Genomic DNA, 14,195 nt, shown 5'->3' with positions numbered 1-14,195 from the left:
GTTTTCAAGCCCCTTAAATAATATTAAATATTGAAGACCCAAATCAGTCAATTGCTTTATTTTATAGTAAGTTTAACCAAATATTTGACCGAGTATGTCCTTTGGTATTAAGAAAAAGTCAGGATTTACCTCGTAAGCCATGGGTTGCACAAAGCTTGTTAAATAGTATAAAAGAAAAAAATAGATAATATAAGGTAAAGATGCAGTATCCAAATGAAATTAATATTGAAAACTTTAAAAAATATAAAAATTGGTTAACTTTTGTTCTCAGAGAGGCAGAAGCAAAATATTATCAAAAGAAATTTCGTGAATGCGATTCACCGCGGAAAACATGGAAAATAATAAATGAAAGAATAAACAATGTCAAAACAAGAAATATTCCATTCCATATTGCAACTAATGAAGGAGTTAAAATAATGGATGAGAGAGCAATGGCAGAAGCATTTGATAACCATTTTAGGGAACTTGGACGTGATCTGGTGGATCAAATTTCTGATGGGACACACATAATCACAGAAAATATATTCCAAATAAATTAGATAAAAATATTTTTATGTACTCTATTCAGTTCTTGGAATTTCAAAAAGCTGTTACTAGTTTGAAAAACGGATCTTCGATAGGATGTGACGATATGTTGACTTCTCTATTTAAAGAATTAGCTGAAGTACTTAGTCAGCCACTTTTATTTATATTTAATTCTTGCATTAAAAATGGTCCTTTTCCAGTTTGTCTCAAAGTAGCTAAGGTTTTACCTTTGTTTAAAAAAGGCTAAGGATAATCCAAATAATTACAGGCCTATTGCTATTTTATCGCCTGTTTCTAAAGTTGTTGAAAAAATAATAAAGTATAGATTTACTTCATTTCTGGTAAAGAATATTTTTTTTCTCCCAATCAGTTTGGTTTCTTGTGTGGTAGGTCAACAGAACAAGCAGTAGCTGCTTTACATAATTTCTTATCAGATGCTATGGATGATAGTTACTTGGCGGCAACTGTATTTTTTGACATTAAAAAAGCTTTTGATACAATAGAACATACAATTCTTTTTGATAAATTGGAAAATGTAGGAATTCGTGGAATAGCTCTTGAGTTAGTGAGATCTTATTTATTAGAAAGAAGTTTTACAGTTTAAGCTGGTGAGGAATCCTGTCATATTTTTCCTTTAGAAAATATAGGGGTTCCACAAGGGTCTGTATTGGGACCGTTACTTTTTCTCACTAACTCAAGAGCTATTCCACGAATTCCTTCATTTTCCAATTTATCAAAAAGAATTGTATGTTCTATTGTATCAAAAGCTTTTTTAATGTCAAAAAATACAGTTGCCGCCAAGTAACTATCATCCATAGCATCTGATAAGAAATTATGTAAAGCAGCTACTGCTTGTTCTGTTGACCTACCACACAAGAAACCAAACTGATTGGGAGAAAAAAAAATATTCTTTACCAGAAATGAAGTAAATCTATACTTTATTATTTTTTCAACAACTTTAGAAACAGGCGATAAAATAGCAATAGGCCTGTAATTATTTGGATTATCCTTAGCCTTTTTTAAACAAAGGTAAAACCTTAGCTACTTTGAGACAAACTGGAAAAGGACCATTTTTAATGCAAGAATTAAATATAAATAAAAGTGGCTGACTAAGTACTTCAGCTAATTCTTTAAATAGAGAAGTCAACATACCGTCACATCCTATCGAAATCCGTTTTTCAAACTAGTAACAGCTTTTTGAAATTCCAAGAACTGAATAGAGTACATAAAAATATTTTTATCTAATTTATTTGGAATATATTTTCTGTGATTATGTGTGTCCCATCAGAAATTTGATCCACCAGATCACGTCCAAGTTCCCTAAAATGGTTATCAAATGCTTCTGCCATTGCTCTCTCATCCATTATTTTAACTCCTTCATTAGTTGCAATATGGAATGGAATATTTCTTGTTTTGACATTGTTTATTCTTTCATTTATTATTTTCCATGTTTTCCGCGGTGAATCGCATTCACGAAATTTCTTTTGATAATATTTTGCTTCTGCCTCTCTGAGAACAAAAGTTAACCAATTTTTATATTTTTTAAAGTTTTCAATATTAATTTCATTTGGATACTGCATCTTTACCTTATATTATCTATTTTTTTCTTTTATACTATTTAACAAGCTTTGAGTAACCCAAGGCTTACGAGGTAAATCCTGACTTTTTCTTAATACCAAAGGACATACTCGGTCAAATATTCGGTTAAACTTACTATAAAATAAAGCAATTGACTGATTTGGGTCTTCAATATTTAATATTATTTAAGGGGCTTGAAAACTGTTTTTAACTGAAAAAATTGTAAAATAAGCGAATTAGGTGCTCTCACATACATAAAATACATTGATTCCGAAGATTGAAATTTACCACTTTGGTCTTTCAAAAAATTATTTGGCAAGAAAATCAAAAAGATAGCATAATTAATAATTTTTTAATATTTAAATTTGCAACTAAATCGTGTATTCTTGTAGTGAAAGTCGAAAAAGTCACTTGTATGAATGCACGAGTGTCTGCACAATTTTATCTAGTGGAAAGGGGAAGAGCTTATAAATTTTTATCAGGGGGAGTAGAGTTTAAAAAACGTAGCTTTATTGAAAAGATTAAATTTTTTCAAATGTTTGAAATTCTGTACGTTTTGCAAAATATCTGTCTTCTTGGGGGGGGGGGGGGCAAAAACCAACTTACTGTTCCCTGTGGGGGACCTTAATCACTCTTCTGTAGGATGGACCCTCGAAATATTGCCTTAGTTTGGAAGTAAAAAAAATACTTTCTTGCTGTAAAAGTGTTTAATATTTTACAAAACTCCATTTTACACTTTCTGCGCATGTCTGTTTTTCCAAGGGAAAAGGACGGAGCCTCCTCTCCTGTTGGGCACCCTGACACTGGTTCAATCATACAGCATAGAGTGCGTTGTATACCTAAAGTGTGTTCAGCGACATTACCAGAACATTTCTGTAACCTTTGACGGGTATAGTTCAGAACCCAACATACCAACAGCGACTCACTGTCACAGACGGGGGCAAACATAAACACAGATAAATTTTACTGGACAAATTGTCATGAATAGAAAAGACCATCCTGCTACTGAGCAGTTCGTGGTAAAGAACTGTAAGTAAAAAGCGACCCGGCTCAATTCTAACCGAAACTCAAAAAAAAAGATTTCAAGCTCCTATCTGCAAAAATGTGGAATTTTAAAAATTTTTGCTTGAACAAAGATCGCGGGTGCGTGTTTATTTTTTAATATGTTTTTTTCCCTGGGGTGATCGTATTGACCCTTCGGTCCTAGAATATCGTGAGGAGGCTCATTCGAACGGAAATTAAAAGTTCTACTGCCCTTTTTAAGTGACCAAATAGATTGGAGAAGTCGAAATTTGTGATTTTTGGGAGAAGTTCGAGAGCAGTGAAGCGTGTGTCATTTAAAACTATTAGTATTGGAGCTTATTCTATAAAAAGAGTGGATGTATTTAGATATTTAGGCATCTAGATTGACTCAACTCTGTCTTTCAAGGCGCATATTAATAAACTCGAGGCAACAGTGTCCAGGAATCACGGTTGTTTGCACAGAGTAAAGTTCTTGTTTCCTTACCAAATAATGAGAAAATTATATTTTTCATTAGTAGAATGCTATTTTCAATATTGCCCGACCGTTTGGATGCTGACATTCCATTCACATTTACGAAGACTCCAAATTGTCCAAAACAAGGCAATAAGAATCCTGGACCTTTTTTTAACACACCCTAGGAAGACAAAAGAATTATCTGAAACTAAAACATCATTTTTATTTCTTGATATTCTTCATTTACAACAAATTTTTCACCTTAATATAGGCATATGGTTTTTAGAAATTCAACGTAGTGATAATTTTTTCAATAAAATAAAACTCTTGGTTGAAAATAAACATAGCCATTTATCAAGAGCAAGGAATAAGTTTCTTTTTCCTTTTATTAAAAATGAGAGATCAAGACTAAGTTTAAGATATCAACTTCCTGAGATTGCCAATATATATATAAACTACTTGATTTAATAAATGAGTCACCATCACTCCATACATATAAAAAGAAATTGAAAGAGATAGTTAGTTCTGCCTATAGTAATGGGGACTGAATGTAAAGTGAATTACTTATAAATTAGTTTATAAGTCCCATCCGTGTCTACGAGTCGATTTTTTTTCCGCTTCTTCTCTCTCTCTCTCTCTCTTTCTCTCTTTTTTATGTACTTCGTGTGAGCTATTGAGGTGTAATTCCTTCTTCTTTTTTCTCTCTCTATTGTTAAAGGAGACAAAACGAGTTGCCTCCCTGTCTCCTTTGTATAAGATTTATGTATATATATAGTTTCTTGTTTAATAAAGTCAAAGTCAAAGTAAAAAAAAAAGTCTTCTCCAATCATTTAGTTTGGGGATTAAGAATGCTTTCAATTAAGCACTAGTTATACTTCAACTCAAGAGTAGGAGGGTCGAGGCGTTGAACTCTTGTAAAAAATAATTTCTTTTCGTTTTGATTATTAATTTCCCCTCTTTACTTTCAGCTGAAAAATATTTTTTTTTAAATCTAAATCATTGTAGATTCCAAATACATAAGACAATCATGACAATAAATTATAAAGCCTGACATAGACGTCATCTAAAAATGTCGTTAATCTATTTTTCCATCAATCAATATGGAATATTATAGAGGCGGCAACAGCCTGTGTGATAGAGTATAGGCAAATGAGCCTGGAAGAGACGTAACTTAAAAAAAATAATTATTTGGGGAAGAATAATTTCAGATTAGCAAAGTAGGTCTATTGCACTAATTTACATAGGGTCTGTAAGAATTTTAACCCATAGCCTATCTGTGGACTATTTTTAACTGATTAATCTAAGACCATTTTACATTCTCAGTTCCTGACATAACTTTAAAGTTGGAGATTCTTCACAGACAACTCTCCAGTACAGCTTCTGCGCGCCTATCCCCTCACCACCGTCTTATCCGTTTTTTTCGTTGACTTTGTGTATGTATTTGTTTTTCTCTTTGTGTTTTTTGAATTTCATTTTTTGTGTGTATCTAATGTTCATTTTTTTTTCATAGTTCGTTATTTTGTGTGTTTATTTAATTTTTTGTATTAACGTAAAAAATTTCTATTGTCATTACTTTTCATTTTTTGTATGTTTTGCTTTTTTTGTGTGTATTTAATTGTTTGTACTCCACATTTTAATACTTTTATAGTGTTGTTGTGGGTAAGAAATAAATTATTATTATTATTCTTAATTTAGGTAATTTATAATATAAAAGGGGCATGTAGAATTACTATGAATGGAAGGATACTGACCAAACCATTCTAAGATTAAAAACTTTGATTAGAAAAAACTTTTTTAAGCGATGTATGTTTCGAGCTCCACAAATACCAATCTGTAACCAAGTGAAACAGTGAGCTGTAAGAAAAAAAGTCAGTCATGATATTATGTTAAAATCCAGCATATAAGACAAGTTCCACCGGAATGTTGAATTTTTTGTTCTATCATCATTGTATTCTTCTCAAAACCAGTGACTAGAAGATGGCAGCGAAATAAGCTACTTTCGCAGTTGATTTCTTTCGTTATATTTGGATTGATATCTTCTATATAAACTTATACTCTGTTATCCCGGAATCACAATATGGCTTAATCTACAAAATGACTTATATCTTATAAATATTCTGAACTCAGAAAAAGACGAAACTTCATCTACACATCAAAGAGGATAAATAAAATACCATGTAGCTATGGAAATATTCGAACCAGTAAGACCAATCAAGACTTAGAGAACTCGTTACAACAGTGAAAACCTTGGACTTGACCAAAGGTTCTGAATTGTTTGATTTGGTACTTAGCTTTCATATTTTTTTTCTAACTGCACGTTTTTCTTATATCCAACAATATTTTTATATTAAAAAAATAATATCCGACCATTTTTTTGAAGTGGCCCAATAAAACTACAAGAATATAATTGTCGTTTGGAAGCATTCTCTTGGAGTAGAGGCAGTATTAAGATTCAGCATGGAGAAATTCTCATGTCTGCTTGATCATGCGTGCCACCAAGTCCTAAGGGGTCGTCTGCTAGTGAATTTTTTTTGGTTAATTTAAAAAATGCTAGTAGAAATAGAAATATAAAAAAAACTTACTGCTATTAAAACATTGAGTTTTACATTGTTACAGAAATCGGTTAGAACCTCAATCCAAAAATCATGCACGAGTCCCAAGACTTTGAACTTCCTTTGAGAACCTGATAAGGCAGATTTCCAGTTTTTCAGCGTGATGTTTTCAGATATGAAACATTATGCAGACAAGTATATTTTGATCTACATCCGTGACATCCACTGCTGTTCTGTAGGCAAATTATGCCCGCCCTATTCTCTCCTCACTCCAAACACCCTATCAAACCTGTCACAGACAATGTAGAATTACTGCACATGTTTTGGAATGTTTCTTATCAGCTGAATTATTATCCCCATTAAAAAGTACTTCAGTACTTTGTTGTACGTGTTGCTGAGACCTAATGTATGCAACAATATCAACAATGAAACTCGTATCCTTTTGAATGAACGAACTGGGATGCATTCGGGCCATAAGCTAATGAAGCTCATAGAGTGAACCTCATTAGATTAAGTTAGAGTCTGTCAGAGAGAGGGGTAACTTTGAACAAAACTGATCTTATTCAACATCTTAATGATACTTGTTCAGTAGTTTTAATTTCCTCGAAAGTGGTGGGGGATACACAAACAGGTAATAATTTAAGATCTTTTCACGTGTCTCGATTGGTGAGCCCTTAACTTTCGGGAAGATAACAATTTTTATTTGCTAGTAGCTCAAACTCTGTAATATTTTTGATTTTATTGAATCATGAATTGATCGTGGAACACTTTTGTATATCAATTTTTATCAGAAAACGGCTTAACTTTTCCCTCAATAGAATCCTCCGTTATCTTTATACCTTTTTCTTTAGCTGCATCTATGAACGTCACAATCTTATTATCGATTCACTCGTGTGGTTTGATAATTAATAAAAATGAGTGTTCAAGCTTAAAAGAATTTATTTGGTTTCATAAAATCCTGATGGTATTTTGCACATAAGTGATAGTTTGGAGTAGCTATCTGAATCTCGAAGACACATAAGCATTCATAGCCCCACAACGTTAAGACGATTACAGCGCTATCTAGCTTCCCTATTAGATTTGAATTTTCAAAAGAATTGTCCATCAAATTAACCCAATAAATTTTCTTTTAAATAAGTGCAATCAGAAGTATTTCAAGCTACCATCAAATCGTCTCAAACGCAAGCGATCAGTGCAAACATAAATAGGCACAAATTTTCATTCTAACTCCAAAACAATAAGGTCAAAATTTTGTATTCAATCTTCGTTTGGATCATTTCTAGCATAAATTACTGTCGCCACTTCAACCTCCGTGCTTTATTCTATGCTGAAAATTGTTATCTGATGATTGAAAATGTCCCTCTGCAACATACAAACCAATGCCGCGTTTGAGCATCCCAAGCTTACTTATCCTTTGCGTTTTACGGGAAATAGATGATAACAGAGGCTAAGTGGATTACTACATGGGACTCTCTAGATTAATTATCGGGCAAATTACGTCCCGGAAATGAAGGACAAACCAGGGGAAGTGACACCATGCGTAAAAAATTTAATTATTCAAAAATAGAATTTTTTTTATAGCACTATATGTAGAGGACAAGAAGGAATAGTAAGTGTGAGAAGTCACAAAACTTAAGAGATTTGTAAAATCGCCACTTATACAGTCGATTAAATGTGATTAATGTTATTATTCGCCTATTTGTCCATAGTGCTTTTATTAAAAACCTTCCGTATAAGTATTTGTTGTTATTTGTACATATTACATCCGAGGAAGTTAGTGTTTAGCCGAAAACCCACAAAAGGCATGCTTGAACGCACTAAAGGATTATTTCGGAATTAGTTCTTACTCAGATAACACATTAGTGGGTCATCTATTTCGTATCCTCGAAGTTGACTAAAAGTAAGTGCAAAAAATATGCAGTATGCATGTCGAAAACTTCCACATTGTCCTGTGATATTTGGTCCAACTCTCAACTATTTTAGAGATTCTAAATTGGCTTCCTTCCTGTCAACACAGTCTAGACTCATCAATATAGTATTTCGGGAGCGACAATTCTCCTTCCTATATTCACCTTGGATTCAATTTAGCTCCCCGTAAAACCTTTTCAAACCCTTTTTCGGCACCATGTCCTTCCCCTAATTTAGTCACTGAGATCTTGTCAACCACTGAGACTCAATTTTTGTTCAAAAAAACTAGAAAAGCAGCAAGATGTAAGATTCTAAGCTTTAGGTATTTGTTTCTCATAGCTAACAATTTAACCGAACAACTTGCAATTTTACTATAAGCCTGTATCGCCCAAGAATATTTACTCGGAACTGCACAATGGATTCTGCACAGTAAAACTAAGTTAAAAGTTGAGACTGCAGTTATGATTACTTTATTTTTTTAGATGGCATTGGTGTCTAAAATGCATACACAACCGTTTTCAACTATTCGATATCTAAAAAAAAAAAATCTTCATACTTAAGCTATTGACATTTTAATGGCTCTTGACTCCGCTCTGCTTTCTCATATCTCCTTTAAGGAGTTTATCAAACCCATTTATTTGTGCAAGTTTATAGAAATTGTATCGAGGTTCAGCTTATCTTATTGAGCTTTATATAGATGTATAATGAGGACATTTTACTGTGTATAATGAGCCTTATATCTGTATATAGATGTCAAAATGAATAGGAAACAGTAGCTACTGAGAAGTAACTTAGTAAAATGTCCTTATATCTGATAGGAATTTAAGTTACCTTTTCAAAATTCGATTTTCTATTATTGTTAATCATAGAATGCTATCTGGGTCAGTCCCGCAGTAATCTCTGTGTCCGTGCCAATTAGTTATTTTGATTTTCCTTTTGGTGTACTATTGAAGCTGCACAGACGCTTATTATTAACATTTTGTAGGAAAAATTGGGAAAATCTCATTGTTCATACGCTAAGGCTAAGGGTCAATTTGAGAGAAGAACTTTGGGATTTTTTTTGCACCATATCTCTTCTCCTTATTCCTTTTCGGTAGTTTTTTCTACAGTGGAACACTATAAATTTTTTAATTTATGTCTCTAGGTTTAACGATGCTTCGGAATATGTTAATAAGGAAGGGGGTTTCACTCTCATATATTGTTGATTTTTTCTCTGGGTTGATCCAGAGCAAGCTAAAGTAATTTTTCCATTTAATATTTTCGCTTGTGATCACCTTTAGTTGTTGTGGGAAAAATAAAATAAAATAAATACGAACAATGTTCGAAAAGTAAGTTTCGGTTATATTGTTCTCTGTGGATGAGCCTTGACTCTAGTTATGTGAAAGAGGGGCAGTTACTGTGTCAAGCAGAACGAATTGACACCGTTTTGAGGTCACTATTGGTTTGCGCACTTCAAAGCACATGTATATAATGGCTGAGCTTTTTACAAATTCCAACGCCTATGAAAGTTGATCGCCCAATCGTCTTCTGGATACGAGAAATGTTAAGCCGACTGACATTCGTCTCTTTAGATTCTTTTCCTTTCCATACTCTTGACGAAATTGTATCTCGCAATGAACAAGTACCGAGGAATGATCACAAAAGGCACGGTTTTCATTCATAATACCCGATAAAACACTGTTGTAATGTGAAAAAAAAATTACCACTGGACTTTGACTGGGACGTTTTAGACTAACCTCCGTATATTCTTAAATTCCCTCCTAGTGACTCATTCCTTCGTCCGCATCAAGTGTTTCGATAATGACCAGTGGTACAACAATAATGAAGAGCAGAAAGGGCATGTTGCCTCATAGTAGTCTACATAGGCGACAAATTATGTGAATTATGTGACTTATTCCACGGTACGAAAAAAGCCCGTTGAAAATATTGAACGGATTGTACATTTTTGTCCAATGAATTTCTTTGCTGTTCCTTTACTACTACTACTAACAACTCACCGCAGCCCCAAGCCACCTGAGGCCAACACAGCTACGCACGTTCCTCCTCCATCTCAATTTATTCAAAGCCTCCCTCTTTACACCCTCCTAAGAAGTTCCCATTTCCTCTAAATCTTTCTTTATGACATCCTCCCACCCCAGATGAGGACGACCTGCCTTCCGTTTAGCCCTAGACGGTTGGCCAAAAAGGACAATCCGTCATCCTTCATCCGCAGAACGTGCCCTAACCATGTACTTTCAGTATCCTAATCTTGGTTTGCAAACTTATCTTCCTATTCTTCAAAACTTTTTCAACTGTGAAAAAACACCCTGTGCCTTGGCTATTCCACTTTTAACATCTTCACTGCTCCGACTGTCTTTACTAATAATACTACCAAGGTAAGTGAAGCTCCCCACTTGATCAATCTTTTCGTTACCCAACATCACCTTTTCATCTTCACTTACTCCTAGCATTAGTGACTTAGTCTTCTTAACATTAATTTTTAAACCTACTCTAGCCCGCTAATCTCGCAGAACCTCTAGAAGTTCATTCATTTTACTCACACATCTAGGATGCTTAAATCATCAGCATAATCTAAATCCAGGAGAGTTTTTCACCTCCATTGTATTCCATTATATTCCATAGTTTTCCATTGCCTTTCCTGTGCTCCTTAAGACACAGTCTATCAAAATGATCCATAAAAAGGGGGATAGAACCCAATCCTGCTTAACTCCTGATTTAAAACAAAAGCAGCTGCTAACTTCTTGACATTTTCTTGACATCCTTCTGTTTTCATACGATCTATCACTCAGATAATTCTTGTACAAACCCCTTCGCCTCTCTATTCAACATAGAACTTTTCACTAATAATCCTAGCTGCAGTCTTAGCTTTCTTCCTTAAGACACCATCAGCAATTTTACAAAATATTTTTCTAAAGTTATTCCAACCATCTTTTACATTGTCAAATTTTGAACTCAAGTTTAGTTTTCAACTGTTCCTGAAAAGTTTCTCTCAAATTCTCATCCTGGAGTCTACTAACATCACAACTTCCCGGGAGGTAGTTACCCTTCCGAAATTTCATCTTCAAATTAACCCTAGACGCTAATAGATGGTGATCTTTACTTTTAACATCAATAACATCACTCCTATATACCCTAGCATCTTGTATTGATCCGGCCAGTTTTCGGTTTACTATAAATAATCAATAAAGTTTATTGTCTTACCATCACGTGAGTACCATGTCAACTTATGGGCCATTTTATGACCAAAGACCGTATTGGTTATAACTGTTTTTATACCTACAAAATTACAAAGGTCTGTAACCATTACTATTTTCTTTTCCTACACCAAATTTACTTAGGCTAGGACACCATCTACCCCTATTTCTACCGATCTGGGCGTTGAAATATCCTAGTAAAAACACCATATTTCTACCTGGGACCCTGTCTATTCACTCTTGTAACTATAAGTAAGACCGTCAGTCGGTTCAACAGAAAACATACTACTATAACTGATACCCTGAACTTTTTAGTCATAAAATGAGCAATTAGTATTCTATTATTAATACCTTTCTAGCCTAAAGAAGACTTAGAAGCATTTTTATGCCCTACTTCCTGTCTATGTGTCCCATCCTTCCTGCCTGAGTAATAAAATTCTATGTCATCTAATTCCATGCTTCTTACCCCTGGGATATGGATTTATGAAACTCCTAATAAGTCTAGTTCAAATCGTCTGAATTCATCATTCAAAATGTTAATACGATAGTCATTTTTTAAAGTATTAACAGTTCAATTTTCAATTTTCATGTTCTTTAATGAACATAGAAATTATTAATTATTTTTATTAATTATAGAAATTATTTTGGCCTCAGGAAAAGCAATGATCCCGGATACCAGTGCAGGACTGGGATCAACATATCTTCTCAAGTCTCCACGCAAGCAATTAATCCTGCTTTGAACCGGACAGAAAGAAGTTCCTGGGATCTCCAGTATGAATGGAGGCTTTATGAAATCCTGGGCCCATCTTGGTCACAACATGGTTTTCAGCACTTGACTATGCTCTTCTTTCAACAAGAGTCGAAATCCTGTACAGACCGTCCCAAACATATTTCCTCCGATTCATTATATATACATGCCTACAAGTGTTATGCTATCACGGGGAGGCACCCGTAGTAGATAAATTAGCTAGGAAGAGGTTTTTCCGCCCAAAAATACCCGCCAAAAACAGATCAAGCCCAGAAGAATTATCTATGAATCAGAATCCCTTGCGAATGCTGTGTTGTTTACTAGGCTATAATTCCCTCGACGGGTGCCACTCCTCAAGTGGGAAAAGAGTTGACCACAAGGTCCCCAGTCTTGCAAGTACTTAGAAAAGAACGAGACAGCCCTTTGCTAAGGCTGTTGTTCATAGATCTTGATCTTACGCCCCACCACGGTTGTCCTCCTATAGGGGATCCTCCCACGATGGTGCTCTGCCTCACCATGCAATTTAACCCACTACTGGAGGTTTTTAACTCATGGGACGTGTGGACACGCCTGTGGGCCCTGTTGAGTGTATAATTGAGGGGCCTTCTTCCTCCTCCACCTGTATTTACTGCCCCGGGTGAGGATGCCCCAGTTTCTATTACGGACCCCCAGGGATTAGGTCCCACCTCGGTGTGTGCCTCCTATGGAGGTACCATACATATCTGTAGAGCATTTCCCTATCGCATCCTGGGGACACGCTGAGTGGCCTGGAGGAGGCCCATAAAGAGCAGTAGATTGATAAAGTTTTTTTTTTTTAAATAAGCCCAATAAGCAAACAATAATTGCAATCTGTTAATGAACGTAAGGTAAGTTTTATTCTCTATTACCTAGACATTTACCACCACTCTTAAGATAACTAGTGGGGTGTTTACTTACTTGCGTGTAGTAATAATTTCTTGTATTAGCTGAGATCTACATAACTAATATGTCTGTAGACCAGTTTTTCGATAATATGACAATGACAGACAAAACTATTAAATATACGAAGTTTTTCATTAAGACGGTTCAATAAAAGCAGCACATAAATCAACACCGTTTGGCACAAGTTATTTAGTTCTTTATTGAATCATGTCATTTACTTTAGCTTAGACTTCTGGCTCACAAGTGCCTTCGGAGGCACCCAGTGCAGTAAGGAGGGGCTGCCAGACATCCTACAGATTTGCTGCTGCAATGGTAACACTCTTTTTGGTTGAAGGGTGGTGCACAGGTTGTGTAGATCCCTTTCATGGGCCCAACGCTGCGTATTTCTGGGTTTTCCCCGACCATGAGTTCATGATGACCTACTTTTGAGAGTCTATGGTCGTCTACACTTAGGATATGTCCCAAATATTTCCACCGTCAAAATTTGATGATGTCAATCATGAGAGGTTGTTGCGTCATTTAATATATGGACTGGTTTGACGTGTTTTGTGACCAGTGAATGTTCAATATTCTTTTTGGCTATGAGTTTCAAAAGCCAGGATTTTCCTCTGCTATTCTTGATTCTCGTTCATTAGTAAATGATAATTATGTGGGAAAAACATTATCACCCAAAAATGCAAACGAGGACATTATGACAGAATACTATTGCCAAAAATACGTATAAATGACATCACTGCAATGTTGCTCCACAATCTCACCAATATGCTCTTCTGTCCCATCTTTTAGGTGTACAATTATTATTGGCTTGTTGATGGCAACATTGGAAGGCTGCGTGGCAGATGGCACCGTCATTTTGGACGGTGCCATCACCGTCTTTGAACAGATATTGACTTTGAACAGCTATTGAGACTTTGAACAGCTATTGTGGTCACAAGATCTATACCGACAAAAATTCAAAAGCAGAAGGATGATATAAAATAAATTGGTAAGATTTGTCAATTGCAGAGTTATGTAATTTTAGTCCCCCCTTTCGGCGATATTATTCTTTTGTGACGTCATCACGCCAATTCGGACAATACCGTTTTTCACACATACTTGTCAATAAAGAAATAATACTTGTTCGCAACAGTACTGCTCAATATACCACTTTTTTAGCTCTGTCTAAATGAAACACCATGTAAAAAGGATAAAAAACTTTTCGGGCACTCGACACACGGTAGGCTGTTGTTTGTTGTGATGCCTGGTAAGTCTATTGGTCGGTACTGAAGGTGGGACTACCGGCAGGTACTTCT

General features: G+C 35.0%; 1 protein-coding gene across 1 annotated transcript in view; it reads right to left on the bottom strand.

Moving 5' to 3' along the window:
- LOC136039082 (protein jagged-2-like) overlaps positions 1 to 13,755 on the bottom strand; it is a 153,548-nt gene extending 139,793 nt beyond the window's left edge. Inside the window, exons 1-3 of the mRNA XM_065722566.1 lie at positions 13,662 to 13,755; positions 11,242 to 11,316; positions 6,163 to 6,308 (exon numbers count right to left, since the gene is read on the bottom strand). Coding sequence (XP_065578638.1) covers positions 6,163 to 6,308; positions 11,242 to 11,316; positions 13,662 to 13,755 — 315 coding nt within the window. The remainder of the gene's footprint in view (positions 1 to 6,162; positions 6,309 to 11,241; positions 11,317 to 13,661) is intronic.
- Positions 13,756 to 14,195: the final 440 nt, after the last annotated feature.

The sequence above is a fragment of the Artemia franciscana genome, chromosome 19 (assembly GCF_032884065.1).
Source record: "Artemia franciscana chromosome 19, ASM3288406v1, whole genome shotgun sequence".
Lineage (NCBI taxonomy): Eukaryota > Metazoa > Arthropoda > Branchiopoda > Anostraca > Artemiidae > Artemia > Artemia franciscana.
Note: the sequence above shows the minus strand (reverse complement) of the source record. Positions and strands in the feature narration are given on the sequence as shown.